Consider the following 19,679-nt stretch of genomic DNA (forward strand, 5'->3'; position numbering starts at 1 on the left):
TTTCAGAAGAGATTAATGCTTTTGTCTTCAAAGTCTGAATAACATGCTAGGTGTAAGAGAAGGCTAGAACACAGCAGCTTTTGTTAAACCGCCCTTTTTCACGTTTCTCACTAGTGGTTTTAGACAATTTCCACATAAATAATTGAAGTGACTTATTTCAAGTGGCCTCATAAAGACACAGAGCTCACATGGGATAGACTTTGGTCTGACACTTTCACTCCCTGCAGCATGCATTAAACACTGCACAGAGGGACTGGGGTTTGATGATGGCAGGTATCCCAAGCTCTATAGTCAAATAAAGTGGATTCTGTGGCTTTAAAGGTGTTAATTAAGCAGCAACACTGGTTGAGATCCTTGCAGGGAAAAAAGCAGAGATGGTACTGGCATCGCAGAGAGAGAGCCTTATTGAGAGCTTAAATCAGTTGCTAAATTGTAAGAGTACACTGAACAGGTGCTGCAGAGAGTGGAATACATCACACATGAGCCACCGTGCAGTGGTGCAGCTCTATTTCTTTGTCTATTACTACCTTGTTAAGAAATGGGTCAAATAAAACACCTCACCGATGTGCTGTGCAAGACGATGTGTTATGATGAATTTTGTTTTGGAGTGTAGTGCAGGTATTAGGCTTTTAGTGCATGAAGAAATTCTCAAGCTGAACTGAGCACCTGGTTGGAATGTTATCAGCCCATTAAAACGCCATTATCAATTCTCATCACTGCCATATAGGCATTGCCTGTAAGCGGTATTTTCCAACTAGTAGGCTCAGTAGGCCATTATCAAGTCATTTCATGGTGGCAGCACAGATTTGGCAAAAAAGACAGACTTGTTTCTGCTTTGAAAGAGCAAAAATAAAGTCTGTATGAGGAGGTTGGATAGATAGCTGGGACATAACTTTCATCCAATCACCCAACGAAATCACCAACTGGAGCTTAAACTAAGCTTTGGGCTCAGTTTAAGTTTCATTTTGGTTAGAGTTAGGCAGAAGAACATCATTCAGGTTTATAGTCACCCTTTCACAACATGTGAAAATGTTTAAATTGCCAAATCACAATATAATCTGGGTTCCTCTCCACTTACTAATGATCAGAAATGGCAGAAAGCTTCTGTCCTACCAATAGTTGCAGGTCGGTGTCTGTGGAGTGGTAACAACACAGATACAAGTGGATGTTGGGATTTTCAAGAGGTTAATTATATTAAAAATGAAGCAGACTGTGATGAGGATGTATCACGATGGCGAGCAGACAACTGAGCTTATGTCTGGACTGAATTAAATTAATCCAATGTTCTCTGGCAGGTGGTTTGGATATTTACAGCAGGCCTTGTATCACTGGTTCCGGAAATCTGCAAGTAAAGCCTTTCTTACTGAACCTGAGGCTCGGACTGGGAAATGAGAGAGTTTTTGTATGTTTTTTTGATTTACTTATACACCAAATGAAAAGAAATATTTTAGGATGCCGCCCTCCTCTGCCTTTTTGGACAGCTTGCATTTTACTGGCAAATTAGCATGGGGGGGTACAGACCCTCCTCTCTGCTTCACTGGGCAGTTTGTGTAATGCTCACATTGATTTCAGCCTTGGCATCACAAATGACACCTCCGCATTGGCCAGAGTGAAGAAGGATCTACCTCATTTATCCCTATAGCTCACAATAAGCTGGTGATATGTGTGTGGGTGTGTGTATGTTTCAGGAGAAAAGCAGACTTTGAGAATTTAGGCAGTATGCTTCACTGCGGTTATTTCTGTGCACGCTCACAGCAGATGCATGCGTGTACGCTTCCTTACATGTGATAAGGATGGCAGGTGCCTTTTTTCAGGACAAAGGGAACAGCTTCATGGAGCTGCGGAGAACAACACAACCCGTGTACAAACAAATGAAAGCCCTCATAAGTCAACTTCTCTCTTCCACAAGTAGACAGCTAGGACACGCAGACAAAGGGCGCATTGATATCGGCAGTGACACACGGGTGGCAGCTGTACACATCATGTCATTCAGTTGTGGTTGCTGTGAAAGGAGACTCTGTCAGACAAAGTGGAGTGTGGTGATGTGCTTAATCCTGTGTGGAAATGTAGTGTAAAAATAATTCAAGTTTTTGTTATAGAAATAATAACAAAACTGATGCTGCAGAGTCAACCGTTAAGCTAGTCTTACTTAACTTTTTTTGGATACACATTATAAGAGAGTCGTGGTACTGAAATAATCCAAGCACACGAATTGGGAAACACGCACTACATGTTAATAAAATGTTGACAATGCTTTGGATGTAGTAAACACATATCCATCCACTTTCACCGGGCTAACACAGGGACGGCTATTCACGCTCATGTTCATACCTGCAGACAATTGTAGAATCACAGATTAACCTGACATGCATGTCTTTGGAAGAAACCCGAATATCCGGAGAGAGCCTACGCAAGCACAGGGAGAAAAAGCAAAATCCACACACAAAAACCCCCCAACAAGGACTCTCCATCAACCACTGCAGCACTGTGCCAACCACAAAAACAGGTGGATTACTTTTTTCTTGGCTTCCTGCATCTACGATGTGAATTAGAATGGCATTTCTGAAATGCCTGAAAAGGGATGAGCCAGACATGTGGTTCAAAACAGGTTTTTGGAGCAAAGTTACCAAACTTTTTAGGCTTTAAAAAAATCAAATTATATATTGTAAAGTTATTATATGCGTTTGCATTGACCGTAGAAACAAATCTCATAACAGGTTCACTTTGGATAACAAAGAATATTTGCACTCAGTAGATGCATTTCTTGTTGTTTTTCTTGATTGGTGGGCATAAAAACTGCATTGTGATGTTCAACACCCTCACTACCATCATTTACATAATTAAGGCTTAAAGTGCATTAACCTTAACAGCAGCAAAATACGCGTTGCTATTTATTTTGAAGGCATGGAAAACTTTGGTAATCTCCAAAGAAGATGTCCCGCAGTGGTTTAAAGCATGGAAACTGTGCACTGCCTGGTTTTTGTACAATGCCTATTTTTCTCTGCTCAGTGACAGTGATATACCGGTTTAGATTACACCGTCCCATCGAGAATTCAGGGCTTGTCATTTGTGATGTGTGATGCAACTGTATGGCAACCCTGTGCCCCAGAGCTAACACTCCCAATGATACCAAAGCTACTTTCCGGCACAGCACTCTTACCACCACAGGCCTTTCAGAAAACAAACCCATTACACCCACAGGCTGAGGACACACAAAAATGCACGTGTACACACACAACACAACCTTAGGATTTGATTACATCCTCTGCAGCGTGGACATATAAATAAATATATATAGATATATATATATAGAGAGAGAGAGAACACTACACTGGATACATCTGAGGTGGATATATCACCACAGTGTTGATGCCTTGTTGAAAAACTGTCATATGTAGTAACATTTAGGTTTCGTGATGGAGTGATTATTTTGCATTACTTGTTTGGTCCTAACCTAGTTGATAAGCTGTAACATAAAATGTTGCTCTATGTTATTATGCAATAGCATCCGACTAACAGGACACTTAGCAAATTGTGGGATTCTGATGAAAGCGAAAGAGAAAGGGACTGCCATCCTGCTGCTTTGTTGCTCCCAAAGTTTGTCTCATTAGCACAAAAATCTTTGAAGTATCAGTAAACATGCTCTGTTTAAAAGTTAATCGAATCAGCAATACACAACTGCTTTTGGAGGCTTAAAATTGAGGCTCTTTCTGTTAAGCGGTTTAAGAAAATAGATGGATAGAAAAGAACATGTGGCTTCTTCAGGCAAAAGACAGAGTAGAAGATACTTCAATAGATGATGTTGAGTGCAGAAGACAATTTTCATATCCAATGAAGCGTCACAGCAAAGCCTCTGTACCTCCACATGCAAACTATTGATAGTTTAACCAAAGTGGCTGTAGGCTGAGAAGATCATTACTAAAACTTGGCCTTATGGTGTGTTCCAGATCCCAGTTCCCAGCCAGAATTTTCATCTGGAGTGCCACCTCAATTTGGATTTCCCACTCAGAGCGTCAGAGCAGCCCCACTAACCCCGAGTTGAGGATCGAAGATGGGAGTGGTGAATGTAAACAGTAGTAAAACTTGTATTCTGTCCTGCCACTGTTGTGTATTTGTAACTCACTAAATAAGCCATACACAGAGAACTGACCAGGCTCTATCCATGAATGTGCTGCAGCGATGTTCTTAAGTGCAAAAAAACAAGTATTATGCTGTACAGCTCGAGATACATGAATGGCTCTACCTTGCCAAGAGGCAAAACAAATCCTGCTTTTCTTTCGCTTTTCCAACCTTCTTACTGGAAAGCATTAACTAAAAAAATAAGTCAGTCCTGCATGTCCCCTGGTTCAAAGTCCTATCCCCCTTTGGAAATTTGTCAATCTTTATCTTTCTCTAACTGGAAACACTACAATATGCTGTTTTCGGTTTCCATATGAGTCATGTAAAAAGACTGGGAGCAGTGGCCAGCAGTCATTTAGGCTCGACTTGTTGCTTTAGTCTATTATTTAAAGGACTATTACCACATAATCTGCTTACAATACACAAAATCTCTGTCTGTGTGTGTGTTTGTTTCTTTGTCTGCCAACTCCTCCCACACAATCAGGAGTTGAGCAACCAAAGCTGCCACACAGATACATCTTGGGCCCCTGAAGGTTCTCAACTATATCAGGTATTATGATATCATCAAGTTGCCTAGCAACACTCTAGCAATGGCTTAAAAAGGCCTGTCTGTTTTTCACATTTTTACCTATAACACTTTATAAAAGTACCTACATCACACCATAACATATAATTTATATCCACAATTTTTTTAAATTATGCATTGTATGTTATGACGCCTGCTGGTTGCCTGGCAACTCCCTAGCAACAGGCTAAAAGGTTGTGTTTTTTTGTACTGCATTTTTAATTCAAAACAGCAACATGTACCTGATATCCAACAAGCTGAATTATACATGACAATTTCATCATGCTGCCTAGCAACTACTAGGCTAAAGTGACCCATGACCTACAACAATAAAAGCATATTTTTTATTTCCGTTTTTATTTCCTGGCTAACAGCATACACAGCCTAAACAATGCTGTAGCAATAACATGTAGCCTGACTAATTCATAATCAACAGAAAAAATGTGAAAATAAACTTGTCGAACATGCATAAAAAGAGTGAGATAGCGCCCAAAAAATAAGAATTTAAAATCACGGGAGAAAAAGCAGTACACTTACCTGTATCAGTGACAGGTTACTGAGGTCCAGTCTGAAAAGGTAGTTTCTGAATTAAGAAGAAAGGGAAATGATGTAAGTGACTGGCTCAAATCCAGCAAAATCTATTAAACAATGCAGATGAAGTATTAGAGACCAGCTGTCAGGTTAACACAAAGTGGATTAAAGCACAAACTGTACTGCCCATCACTCTTGGGCCATTGTTTTCTGTTAGTATTTCAGTCTGTGGTTTTACACTTTTTTTGTGATATTAGTATCATGTATGTCTACGCTTTTAACAGGGTCAATCCAGACAAAACTTTAACTCATATCATGCCAAGAGAATAGACACACACAGACACACACACACGCACACACACTACTGCGGCGTGACGTATTTCTTCCAAATCCTTTGCTCCTGCCAAATCCAAAGCTTAACTTGGTCCAGCGAGGCCTCAGCAAAGCACTTTAAAAGCGTCATTATCCGAAAACCGCACTGTATGAGTGAGTCAGAAAGGGTATCACATTCTCAGTAATGTGCTCTGTGGGGTGAAAAGCTGAGTGGATTTACAGTTTCTTACCTGGCACCCACAATAAGCTCATTCCTAGTCAGGTCAAGGGTGAGCTGGGAGTAGTCTCTCACACCAGGGTGGGAGAAGGATGAAATCCACGGACTGAGCGCTGAGAGAGAGAAAAGGGGGGGGAAGGTTAGAAGATGATAAATCATGTCGTGAGATAAAAGCAGTGACATTTACAAACAAAACTGATAAAAGGGTATAGTTTACTAATGCACGCAAAAACCTTTCCTATTTGGCATTTTATGCACAGGTGTAGGTGTTTACAGCGATGGTTAATTGACTCGATGAAAATCAAATTTATTAAGCAAAATGCCAAATGTTTGCCAACAACATCTTCTGTAAATTAGGTTATTTTTATGATGGCTTTCATTACATTTTAACTGTTGCTCAGACTAAACTCGTGCACTCTGGCAACATTGCGCGACTATAGATTAGAAAAATGTTAGAGTGACCAATGCACCAATTATGAATGAGACACATTCATAGTTGCAGCTGAAGTGGTAAAAAAGTGCACCAAACAGTGAAGGAAAAGCTTCCTGCTACATGATGCTGTCTCCTACAGAGCGGGACAAAGCTGTGCAGGCCCCATCAGGCAACACAACCCCGATCCAACCTGACATTCAGACAAACACGGCTCTGTGTGGGGCACGAGGCTGAAATCTCAACGCTGTATGAAACTGGCATTTACAAATCAAAATTTTCAGAGGGGCCGCCTGGTGGGGCTTTTAATGCCACACTCAAAACTCCAGGAAGAAAAAAAAGAGCATTTTCTCTCCAAACTTTGTGCAGACCTTTACACGGATTTCACCACATGGAAGTTTACGGGGCTTAAAGGGGATTTGCTGTGTTTCCGATGCTGTAAATGACATCACAGTTGTTAGTGGCAAATGAGATTTCTTGGATCAAATAAAAAAGGCGTGTTAGACACATTTGAGCCATTTTCACAAAACTAGTCCAAAAACAGAGAAGGAAAGAATCAGTAATGATGTTAAGCAACTTTATGGTTGTCCACTAATTTCCTGAATCAGAGAAAAAACCCTTCATGACCATTGCATGACCCCCCCCCTGAAAAAAATCTTGATTTTCTTCTTCATCAGGGAAGTGATCATCAAACATTTAAAACCCTAAAACGCTCATTTTCTTCTAAAATTACAAGTAGCTCATAAAAGCTCCAGGCTACGAGTGAGAAACTACATCAAAGTGCTGGAAGAAGTCGCCAGGAACAGCGAAACAAGTCTCCATCACGCAAAGGAGATAGATTTTTAGGATTGATGGGAGCCCATATGGCTCTGTCATCTGCAAACATAACCAGAGATGCGAAAAACAGAAGACAGAAGGCTGCAGCTACAGTACGGTGTGGTGCTCTTAATTTAAGATACAGAAAAACACACGCATACAATATTTAATTAAAGGTTCCAGTATTGACAGGAGACTTCACTGAAGTGATAGTGTTTTCAGTCAGATGTGGATTTGGAATGGGCACTCTTCACTAAGCTGCTGTCAGACCGAACTTCATTCTAGCTTTTCTGTTTTTTTCCCACTCTTGCGAGATGTGAGCAGGGCTGAATCCATTTTCATAAATACAGTGAATATTTAAAAGTCTGCAGTTTTCAGTTGCAGCACAACTGCAATTATATTCACAAGATAAGGCCTCTGTTATTCTGTATTTAAAAACTGCTGAAAAGAACAAAACCAGCGCATTTGTCCATCTCTTAATAATTTTGGACTTCTCTGCTCTGTCTCTGCATTTAAAAAACAACAAATCAAAATGGACTAAATTAAGTTTTATTGCAGACATTAAGGAATCAGGTAGAAATAACCAATGATTTAAATTGTTGCATGGTTTTCCATTAACAAGAATAAAAAACAAAGTAGAAAAAAGCATAATAATAATAATAATAGTACTTAGACTTATTTTAGACATATTATAAATCACAAATACAAGCATGGGTTTTAACTTACAGTACAGGTTTTTTACAAAATGCCATATATTTTTAACAATGGCTTCTGGTTTCCATGACAATAGCAATCTGCAGTGTAGTGCCTAGCATCTCAGAAAACAGTCACACCACCTTGCGTGCTGCAAATAACAACATAATACATTGTTAATTATGATAACAACAGCTCTTGTCCTATTAGGAATATAATAAGAGAAAATGAGCAGTGTGCTGCAGGGACACACAAATTTATCAACCAGCTCGATCAGAGTAGCAGTGGAGCTTTTAAAAATTAATAATACACCGAAAAGCACTTTTACAGACAGGATTAAATCTCTGATAATCACACAATAAATCATCGGGTGTCCCAAGGCTATTCTAATACGATGCAAATTCTGCAAGAGGCCATCTCTTCTTCTCTCCATAAATATTTATACTACACTTATCCACATACAGTGGACTGTTTCAATTTCACAGTCGGCCATGCATCCATATGGTTTGACCATCTTTGACATGTAGGGTGGGTGTAAAAAAACACAACAACAACAACAAAAAAACATAGAAGGCCAGTGCAAGGAAGCGAGCGGAACCATCTGTGCATCACTCTGATTAATGGCTGCAGAGGCTGAAGGTTGGGGGGGAGCGTGGGGGACGCGGCGGGGAACGCCGGCCGCCTTTAGCTGCACAGTCTTATGTAAACAGACCTGAAGTTGATTTAAAGAATCCGACATGATCCCGGGATTGCGCAAAGCCACGGCATGTGTGAACAAAGCTTGTATGTGTGTGAACGGTGTCCCCATAACTGGGAGGAATGAACATGGTTTGAACGCCAACTCACATCATTAAAAGTCTCTAAATCAATCCCTTAAACACACACAGGCTCAAGGAATTATTGGCAAAGAACAAAAAAAGTTTAATGTTTTAAAGGCTCAATTACTGCGAGGTTTGTGTTTGTGTGAAAATCAAACTCTGATGTGAACTACAAGACAGTCATTACCAGCTAAAGATGGGTTAGCCGAGGGTGAAATGAGCTCCATTTTTCTTGTTCTTGTTTTTCTTTTTTTTTTGCTTTGCTTTGTTTGTGTGTTTGTTGTTTTTCAGGAAAATGAGTTTCAAGAAACTAATCCTTCATTTTCCAACAGCTCATAATGGGTCAGTGAAGGTGTCATCAAAGTGTGAGGAGTTGGGTACCTCCTAATATGAATAGTTAAATCAATAAAATATAAACTGACCTCCAAAAGGCTTTAAGGAGATCTCTTTTTTTTGACATTGTAAGCACTGTGAAGATACTGATTTGCATAACTGATGAAAAAAAAAAAAGAAAAAGGAAAAAGAGCACGATGCATTTGGATTTGAGATCTACGATGACTTTACCAGAGTCTCAGAGGTTATTAAGCTATTTAGGGCTATGACTTGTTTGTCGTTATTTCTGGGGACAGGTGATGGAAATTTCAAAGGTTTAAAAATACGCTGACTCTTCAAATCTTGTTTAAAGAGTCAGCAGCAACGAGCTCCTCTAAGAATCTGCCAAGCACTCTCAACAGCTCTTACCTACAAAGCTGCAAAGCAGGAGAAGGCTTTCAGAAGAAAGTAATGTAATTAAGTAATTGCAGTTGGAGGAGTGGTGGAGGTGAGGTTGTTGGCACAAGGAGCTGCTATAATGGCACATCCAGGCTGTTGTTGGACTGTAGCGGGCTTTTAGAAAAACTCTGTGAATTCTTAACTTTGTAACCTTCATCAGGGCATCACCAACCTGTCTATGTAGGGTTGAGTTTGAGAAACCTGATGAAATGAAGACTTAAACACTGATTTTGGCAATTCGAACATTCCAAACAGGCAAAAATGCTATTTAAGTGCTGTGAAAGCATCGGATGTTATCTGAACCACAATTCAATTCATCTCAGTTCAATTTTATTTATATAGCAGCAAATAAGAACAACAGCTGTCTCAAGATGCTTTATAGTGTTAAGAACCTACAATAATAGAGAGAAAATGTAAATGATCCAACGAACCCCTCTGAGCAAGAACTTGGCAACAGTGGGAAGAAAAAACTCCCTTTTAATAAGAAGAAACATCCGGTGGAACCAGGCTCAGGGAGAGGCAGCTATGGGTTAGGGAAGAGAGCCAGAGATTAATTCTACTTAATTCACTTAACTCTACCACTCTACTTTTAAATACTCGAGGAGCCACACGTAAGCCTGCAGTCTGAAAGTGAAGTGTTCTGTTGGGATGATGTTTAAGATAAGTTTGGGCCAGATTCAAGGCTTTGTATGTGAGGAGACAGGATGTTTCTAATTTTAGAGATAAAATGGGTGTTTTATTCTATTCTATTATTGGTTAAGAATTTCATAAAGAGAAACACTACTTCAACTGTGAGCTCAATCGTAGTTTATGCGTGCTTTGCAGCCAGTGTCACAGAAAACACTTCACTATAGAAGAAATTATTCATTTAAACATGAACACACATCAAACACTGGAAAAAAATCTGATAGTGAACAAACACGGCATATAGACACATGGTGAAATGCACAATGGCCAACTGAAAAAGTAATGATCTAAACTAACATTTGCATGTGTGACCTCAATTCAAGAGTCACATCTCACAGAAACATTTACAGTGAGAATGACGGACAACAAAAACTCGAGTCCAGTGTCTACGTTACAAAATACCTTCTTAAACTTTTACTTCAAGATTTTTTCTTTTCTTCTTTCTGCTATTTTGAACAGTCCTTCATCTTCTTCAGCTATAACAAAACTGCATTATTACTAATTTGACCCTTTAGAAATCAGTTCATCTTTCTCTCACTTTTCTTCACAGTTAAAGAAATTCTGACCAGATCAAACAAACCAGACCAAACCACTGCATGCCAATGTGCGCTTCAAACAAAAAAACAAACTTGTTAGAGTCCAAACCTCCCTCTCCCTCCAAACCTTTTTTTTTTCTGCTGGACAATTTTCCCACTTCAGGCCATGATTGACTACACCGAAGTGCCAAATGGTACGAAAGTAGGCAAAATGTGTCTTTCTCTTCGTATCTTCACACACTTTGAACATTTTTTTGTGTCTTTCCGTACAAGTGCAACAACAAGAGCACCTTGGAGGAGAGACTGTTTCAAAGTATTACTCCCATCTGAACAATTATTGTCTTGCCCCTCTCTGTCTGATGACAGGCTTTCTGCCCTGCCTTTCAGTGCAACCATTTAAGAGAGCCACAGCAGTAGCAGCTGGTCATCAGCACGCTCAGTTCAAAAGAGCAGTGGCATTAAACTACATTTCGCTTGTAGCCACATTAGATTCTGAAGAAAGTAAAGCTATATTTTAATAGCATAAATGCAACCCAGACTTTCATGTGTATGAAAAACCAATCAAAGTCAAAGAAATTAGAAACAATGAAGCGACTGCAGAGGATCTTTGGGCTGCCTATAAGGGCTAAGACGCATCCCCAACGTTACACAGTAAATATCTTCTGAAGAACATCCAGACAATAGAAACTAATGTCATTTAAAAAACGCCAGACAGTTAAAACGGTGACTTACTCTGCACATAAAATTAGACTATTAAAACAGAGCAGATGACACGAACCATAAAACAAGAACGTGCGGTGCAGGAATAGATAACAAGCGAATTCTTTCCACAGAAGCATTACGCGCCTAACGCTAAAAACAGGAGCTGTTAGTGTTCAGTTCAGAGAGTTTAATGCAGACCGTAAATCACTTGAAGTTCTTGCTGAGAAGCATTACATGAATATAAACCTTTCCCCACATCACAAATGTCTCTTCAAAAGCTTGTTAAAAAAACAAAAATACAACAAAAAAACACAGCATGGCTGAATTTGATGCAGCAGCATGGAGGAGAGCTTGTGAACCGTGAGCTTGCTTACTCTTTTAGAAGGGCTTCGCTATAGTGAGGGGGTCTTTGTTGACTGACATTTATCCTCCTGCGCACAAGTGGTTTTATATTCTCTGCTTACTTCTTTCCCCTCATAACTGTCTGGCCGGGTGGCGGGGCAAATAAGGGACAATAATGCAGGATGAATATGAAAGCCTCCTCCCTTGGGTTGACTCGTGGGCCCCAAGCTGGACTTGATGAACGATGATTGCGATCTTTTCTTTTTTCTTCCCCTTTTGCAATCGGCAAGCAGATGGATTAATGCCCATGACTGCCAGAGGGATGAGGACAGTGGCTGAGACATTTGTCTCACCCAGACATAAATTATAACCTTTCTATCTTCTCCTGTCTAACAGTTTTTTAACCGTTCAGCCTCTTCCCACACGACCAGCATGCAGGAAGAGCGAAGCGGCACCCTGACTGATTCGAGTTGCTATTAGGCCAGTACAGAGGCCAATCAAATCTGGAAAAGACCAACATATTATAGACCGTGAGAAAACCAGTGCACGGGAAATAGGGGATCGTGCACAAACTAACACACAAATACAGACACACACACACCACACAGCTTAAACACAATCTGATCCGTTTATCACTTAAAGCCAGGTGGAATGTGAGATTCCCCCAAGTCGGAGCTCAGAGATAGGGCTATTTGATAAATAGCCAATCTTACCCCCATCTAATCCCTAAAAAATTTGAGCCTCTGGGTTTTTCCTTCAGCTAGCCCATCAAACCTTGCCATTCCCACAGCTGGAAGGATGGTGTCAGCTATTAAAATGAAAGTACAAACTGAAATACAGAGTTTTGTTCGGTTTTTTTACATAAAAGGCATGTAATAGGTTTTCTTGAAATCAAATGTTCTACAAAGGTGCAAAGCAGACTCTGACAGCTGATCTGACAGTTAATGTACCAACCCAACAGAGCAGATACCTGCAGAACCTCTTATGAAAGCTGCCCACTGGACACATGCGGTGCATTTACAAAGTCTCTCCCATTTCCACAGAGAATCTCTGGAGCCGAGCCGAAGCGGCCATCTAGCTCCTGTTCACCTCTCTCACTGATGACTATGAGTTGTTCAGTCTGGCCAGATGATTGCCTACTTTGCCGAGATGGCCAGCTCTAGGAAGGGTCCTAGTTGTACAAAGAATATTCCATTAAAGAGCTGCGGAGGCCACTGTAGCCGTAATGCAACAGAGAGTTTTTCCCCTCTTTTTTCTACCCTTCCTCAGACCCGTGCCTCGAAACAATCCTGTCTCTTCGGCTCTGCAGGCAGTCCCTTCCACCTCATGGCTCGGTTTTTACTCTGATATGGATTGTTAGCTATGTGTGGGCCAAAAACACTGTGACACAGCAGCTGGATTTCACCCTCAGTGCCTGGCCACAGGATGAGTCCGGCATCTGCTTCTCTGCCCGACCAGTAAGGGCACTTGCAGCTGGGACAAAAGGGTGATGCACCCAAGGATCAGTGTTCCAATCAGAGGGGTATGAGCTGAAGTGCTAGCACAGTGCAATGAGGTGAGAGAAGGCTGCACTTTTAGCACTTCTACAGCAGACAGGTTGTTCATGTGAAGAACTCCCTCTTCCATTATACAGCTACTCTTTTTTTCCCCCTCTCCACAATATCAGCAAATGTAAAAGTGACTTTCACTGACACGACAGACTGAAGCCATATCTGTGTATGTATATGTTTGACAAAGAGACAGAGCTGCATCACTTTATGTAATGAGCAGAAGCTTTCAGTCAGGCTGTAACAGGTGTTTTTATATATTTCTTGTGTGATGACTGGGTGAAGGTTAGGTCTCATTGATGCCCATGTCAGTCATAAATTACAGAACAGCTGAAGGTTATATAATATGCAATCCATACAGAGGCAGCACATGTAATTACACAAAATAAGAGTGTAATACCAGTGTTATAAATGCACTGACATATGGAAATAAAATGAGAAGTCCCGTGTATTTCAGTGAACTTGCAGTTCTTCACTTTGGCTTTTTTCATTGCCGGTGCGACTGCAACGGCTCACCTGATAAAATCGCTCACTGTGTCACATTTTTTATCATCACTGTTATAATCAGGCATGTAGTTGATTTCCCTCCCTCAAGCGCTGCACTGTTTAATGAGCTATGAATGACAAATATTATACTAAAGGTAGCTGTCTATCATCTTCCTTCGGGCAGCGGGGGTAAGGGGGGTGGGTAGACGCGGGGTTGGCGGTGGTGAGGGAGAATCTCGGAAACACAATGTGTTGCTAATGGGAATAAGACCGAGCGAAAGGAGGCAATATTAAAAAATGGTTATCTTCAGGGCAATGGGGTTGATCCAATATTGTTAACGAAGCAGGCCACATGACGACTTGCTGCCATCTGGCAGGTGATTCTGTGAATGAAGCATTACCTCCAGTCTCAATTACCACACACGGTATAGTATTCGGGATATATTTTGCAATGCTGACAATTGTGAAAACCTACTGTGAATGAGCGGCATTGGAAATGTCACATTTCCACACATTATCTTGTCTTGCTCAGCAGTGAATGAGTTAAAGTCTCCCTGCAGCTCCAGATCGCTTCACAACTCAACCTTATCAGGCTGAAATCCCCTGAAATACGTTTTGTTGGGTCTTCTTCATATCACTTTTCAGCTTCCCTTGCATGCCAGTCTCCACCCCGTCCTGCTTGTCCTGTTCTTCACTATCTCTCCTATTAGAACTTTTGATTTTCACTGTGGCTGACTTGCAGAGGGTGATAGTTTGAGAGAGGCTGTTGTGCCTCAGTGGAGCACAACTCTCCCTCTGTCCCTTCATGCGCCTTCCTTCCCTTCCCTTCCCTCCTCCCACTTGACTGAACTCAGATAGAAGGGTCTGCAGGTTATGGGCAGAACAGAGAAAGAGCCTGGAGAGAGCGGGGACTGAGCAGCCACACGAGGAATGGTGCTGGGGCCAGGAGGCTAATAGCCTCTCAGTCAGTGACCGGTAAAGATGTCTGTCTGCCTTTCACAAAACCAGTGGTGAGGCAACATCCACAGCTACTGACAAGTCCGCTGTGCTCCAAATGTGTTATAAAACTGACAGAAATGTGAGCAATTTTTCTCAAAAACAGAGTGTGAAAGAGGCAGACGTAGGCGCGATAACCAGCAAAAGAGAGTCTGTACACTTTCTGTGCTATATTTGAGACTGGCACAGGATAAGAGAGTCAGCAGAGGTAACAAAAAAAAAAAAAAAGAAGAAAGAAAAAAGTGTCTGCAAAATGAATAACAGCACGCAGAAATTCACTGGACCTCAAAGAGGCAAGGTTTCAAACCTACTTCAATCTGATTTGATCATTTGCCTTTTTTTTGTAGCTGTACTGTAATTGAGTGTGCAAACACTATTTTCTTTTCTCCTTAAAAATCAGGGGTGACACAAGAGCATTCACACAGGATGTCGCTTAAACTGTTGGCTCTATCCATTTGTTAAAGTAATAGCTTTTGGGTATTAACTGCAGCTATCTGCCATGTAAATGTTCTGTAACTGCTTCATTCGAACATGACAGAACTGTTCGGAATAGCGCTCACGTGTTCATGCAATGTTTTAGCACAAAGACCGGAGTAGCGCTGCTGCAGCACTGAGTTGAGGGAATAATACTGTCAATGATGAAGACTGTTCCTGGGTTTCCATGGGCATGCATCAGCTGCATCGGTAATGGAACTTGAAACCTATTTTTCAGATGGATAGATGTTTATGTCAGTACCTTTATAAATGACCATTGTGAGGGCAGGGGTTCTCCAACAATTTTTTCCAATTTTTTCCAAGTACCAAAACTCTAAAGAGGCCACTTGCCAAAATGTCAGCCCACAGAATAAAGTCTGTACTATATATACGTCCTTTTTAAGTGCTCCTTTTTTCATGCTGTAGATCCGTGCAGAATTTCTCAGCCTGCTGGATCTTTTAATTGTTTTCACCATTACATGCAAGATAAAATAAAGAACCCGGCTTCCCACTAATGCAGACAGAGAGAGCCAAAACATCGCCGTATAACTTTTCATGTGGTTTATACAGAGTGTAATTGATGCTGACTGGAGAGTTGAAGTGGTTCAGCTTCCTGTAGCATCTAAAGGTGTGAGGGCAGGTTTAAATTGCTGTCGCGCTACTGTAGCTTTTACAACACTGTACTGCAACGCAGAGGCTGAAAATTATCAGTGTTCTTACGGATTAAGGCACAAGTCTGAAAGGGGTTATGGCATGAGGAGACAGGAGACGGCATGGATACAGACAGGCAATGGGAGCAGTTTTCCTGCTGCTTTCCGCTTTTTCGGTGAAAGTGGCAGTAAAGCCTTTAAATGTTTTCTATTCTCTGTTTTCTATTGCAATCTTTTGGGCATCAGATATCCTGACATGCCATTAGTGAGGGAGGCGCTGCTCGCCTCAGCAGCATGCTAAACCAAGCTTCATTCAGCTGCTTGACTGACAGCTGCAAACACACCTATGCACTGAAATCACAGTGAATGAGTTTGGGGGAACAGAGGCTGATATGAGTGAAACATGAATGCCACATAAAATATATATATATAAATATATATACCTACACACACATATATATATATATATACATACATAAATTCAGGGTGAGCACTTTTTTCTTTTAAGTGAACCATTATGGCTCAAAGTAGCATCATTCGTGCTCCTCAAGAGCCCTTCAGATGGCGATACGACAGCTCATCGACAGCACCATTACCCAGACAATGAAAGAGATAAAAGATGCGCAATGCATTTTCTGCCTATTATAGAGAGAGAAAAAAAAGAGAGTAAAAGGTGATGGGAATAGAGAGTCGGAGAGAAAAGAGAGTCTAAGAGGAGGAGCTCGGAGAGAGGGAAAAGGAGGAGAATAAATGAGAGAGGTGGGGAGTGTGATGGTGGATAGAACAGTGCAGGCAATCTGGGGATAAGAGATATAAAAAGCAAATTCAGGAGACGAGATTTGCAAGGTATCGAATAGAAAATTAGCAGCGATGTCGGCTGTTTTCTGTTTTTCTTTCTATTGTTAGAGGAACATTACGGTGATTTGAGTCGAGCAGACGTCCCACTCTGTCAAGAAATCGAATCTATCAGACAAACAACCTCCTACTCTCCGTGGCGGACGTAGTGGGACCGGAGACAAAGGTCTTATTATAAAGCATTACTTTTCTGCACATAGTCCCTGGCGAAACATTGTGTTGCTTTGATGGATACCACTGCTGCACTCGGTGTGATGAAGGAACAGCCCAGGTATCCGTCTCACAAACCAGGTTGACCCTTTACATAAACTCCTAGAACAGTTCTTTGAGCCTAATAACATAAACTATAACGTCTCAATAAATTCTTAAAGCAGATTCCATATCTAGATTCAGAGCGTTCCAGTTGCTGCCCCCTATCCCGTGCTCTTATCAGACCTGCAGTCTCATGCTCTCAGCCAGTATCATCCATCTAAATCACGAGCTGGCGGCTCATACAGTGTGTGCCTGTGGGTGGAGGTTACGTGATTCCAATGCTGTATTTCTGCACTGATCTGTGGTGTGGCTAAAAAAACAAAACAACTCTTCTGGCACATCTTCTGGAGCACCAGGGATACAAACATGCAGTAGTGTGTTTGTGGTGGGTCCAAGCGGATGGTAAAAATACTACGCTGTTGAGACCAAAGTAAAGTGGGTCACGAGGTTTGATACTAAACCTCGGTGGAAGTTTGTCTACTGTCTCCTGCATCTTCTGTGTTTATAGTAGATTCCCCCGACATCGCAACCGCCGCATGTGTGCTCAACTTCTTTTTAAAAATTGATTTCTTCTTTGTTATCACAGCTGTCACAACCAAACTAAGCTAAAATAAAGCAGCTGTAAAAATGATTTAGTGGCTATAAACAAGGATAATTTTCTCCGTATCTATCAGATACTAAGTTTTCTTTGCAAGTACATCTTTTTATTGAGAGACGTTTCTTATCAATATGAGTGTCCCGCTACTCCTCCAAGTATACAGAATACAGCTGGTGTTAAATCCACATAACACGCTCGAGTTGATGGACTTATTTATATAAATCGTTTGGGGTTTTTTTTTTTTAACTCAGTCTCATTAAAATCTCCTGTAATCCCTTGTAATCTCATTTACAAGAGAGAGCAAGAACAAGACATATCCACAAGAAGACAATCAGCAGCAGACGGAACGACAACAACGAAACACAAAGAATCATTAAAAACAATTACAAGAACCGTGAAAACATCATTTAATAGTTTTGAGCTGATGCTGTTTGAACAGGTAACCAAGGTAAGTGCATACAGTGAAAGTCAACATTAGTCCTTTATAAATGAATAAGATGACCTTTTATCCTCGACTTTAAGTAACTCCATCTAACCTTTTCATATGGAGAAAAATGATGAGTGCAGTGTGATACACAGAGACTGCTGTTTTGTTTGTTTGGGCAGAGAGACAATACAGAATATTTTATAGCCAATGACAAACATGAATATTGGATACCACGGAGGTTTATGGTCGGAGGAACCAGAGGTGGAGGACCGGAGGACATGCGATGCTTTACCGGCGCTGCCAGGATAAAATGTCACTGGACTGCACATAGAAAATCTAAAACTCACTTAGACAGGAAGCCAAAACACAAGAAAAACACACCTATATCTATAAATACTTGTCAGTATAGATGCATGCACTTGTACAGCATGCGCACACACTTGTGCATGCCCATAGCAAAGACTGGCCAGTCTCCTCCAGGTGACTGATGCAGCGCTTCAGCAAGCTACAATAAAACGCTCATCAATCACAGAGGCTAATCTCAGGTTCTTGCTGGCACTTTCATTGTGCAGGCCTTTTCTATAAGGCTGCCTTCACATAATGCCCCGCTCTGCCTGCTTTGACAGGCCAACGGCCCTGCAGCTCCCTGCCATGAGAGCCATTCTCAAGTGGCACGCCTTTGAAGTGAAGCACTGGCGGGGCTCAGGCTAATCTGGACATCTGGAGGCCGGGTGGGTGAAGCAGGACAGGGAAAAAGCCCTTGCATATAGATAGTGTGAGTCTGGTTTTGTGGGGGAATGAAAAAAGCCATTTCTTGATTTCTATAGATTGGAAATCCAATAGAATGGAGGCTCCAGTTTTCAAACTTAAAACTGCTCTCACACAGAAAGTTCAGCATAAAGGACCAAATGGCACTTTACGTCAATCTTCAGAACCATAGACAGAATTCAGGTCTGCAGCATTGATAAGCTGGACACAAGCACAGAAACAGTCTTGTTAGAGAACGACACAGTCCAAAAACCCCCCCCAAAAAGACGGATGCATGCTTTGGAGGAGGCTGAGAGCATAACACCTTCAGGCCACCTCTCCAATCTTTCTGTCCTCGATCCCCACCAGCAATTTTTGGGGGGCTTTCCAATCCTAGTCACCACTCTTGGCAGATGGAACACAAACAGCCCTATTCAAAAATAAACACAGCAATTTTGTGCGTGTTTACCTTTGATTCTGCGCTCCAAACTGTTCTGTTCCATTTCACGCAGTGAGGAACACCTCGTTTCTTGGCCCACTGTACAGACGAACGGGCAAGATAGCGGGCGCCATTATTCCACACTATCATTTTAATCTCGGCCCGTTTTGCTTTCTGCTCCTTTATAGATGCCTTTTGACCTCGCCAAACTGTGAGGTTGTATTTACAGATGGCACAAAGATACATTTATGAAAATTGAAAAGTGGCAAATAGGGTTCCAGATATGAAAAATAGCTGACTTAAAATTCCCTGGGGCCAAACTGTCCCCCTTAACTTGACAGCAACAGTTTGCTACATTGAACTTTAAGCTTGTGAAATCAATGTTATTGGAGATTTCAAACCATAAGCAAAATTAGGGATAAATGCAGACTCTAGTTCTCATTTGTTCCCACACTTGCACACATCAGACTGTAACGCTGGATGCATGCTGTGTTTGGTTTCAAAACCATGTCTGTAACATCTGACTCTACTTCAGATGCTAATTCCCTATAACTCCAAAGGAACCTCATGGCAACACTGAGTAAGCAGGAGCTGTGGCCAATGAAAAATGGTACATAGTCGCTTCTGTGTGTCAGTCCAGCATCCGCA

General features: G+C 41.3%; 1 protein-coding gene across 7 annotated transcripts in view; it reads right to left on the minus strand.

Annotated features, from left to right (window-relative positions):
- sema5ba (sema domain, seven thrombospondin repeats (type 1 and type 1-like), transmembrane domain (TM) and short cytoplasmic domain, (semaphorin) 5Ba) overlaps positions 1-19,679 on the minus strand; it is a 174,898-nt gene that overhangs the window by 84,301 nt on the left and 70,918 nt on the right. For all 7 annotated transcript variants that reach the window (XR_003216718.1, XM_025903719.1, XM_025903720.1 and 4 more), the window contains 2 exons: positions 5,779-5,878; positions 5,222-5,267 (listed from right to left, as the gene is read on the minus strand). Coding sequence is in view for 6 of the 7 variants with exons in the window: in XM_025903719.1 (XP_025759504.1) it covers positions 5,222-5,267; positions 5,779-5,878 (146 nt within the window). In the remaining variant the exon portion in view is untranslated. The remainder of the gene's footprint in view (positions 1-5,221; positions 5,268-5,778; positions 5,879-19,679) is intronic.

The sequence above is a fragment of the Oreochromis niloticus genome, linkage group LG16 (assembly GCF_001858045.2).
Source record: "Oreochromis niloticus isolate F11D_XX linkage group LG16, O_niloticus_UMD_NMBU, whole genome shotgun sequence".
In the NCBI taxonomy this organism is placed as follows: domain Eukaryota; kingdom Metazoa; phylum Chordata; class Actinopteri; order Cichliformes; family Cichlidae; genus Oreochromis; species Oreochromis niloticus.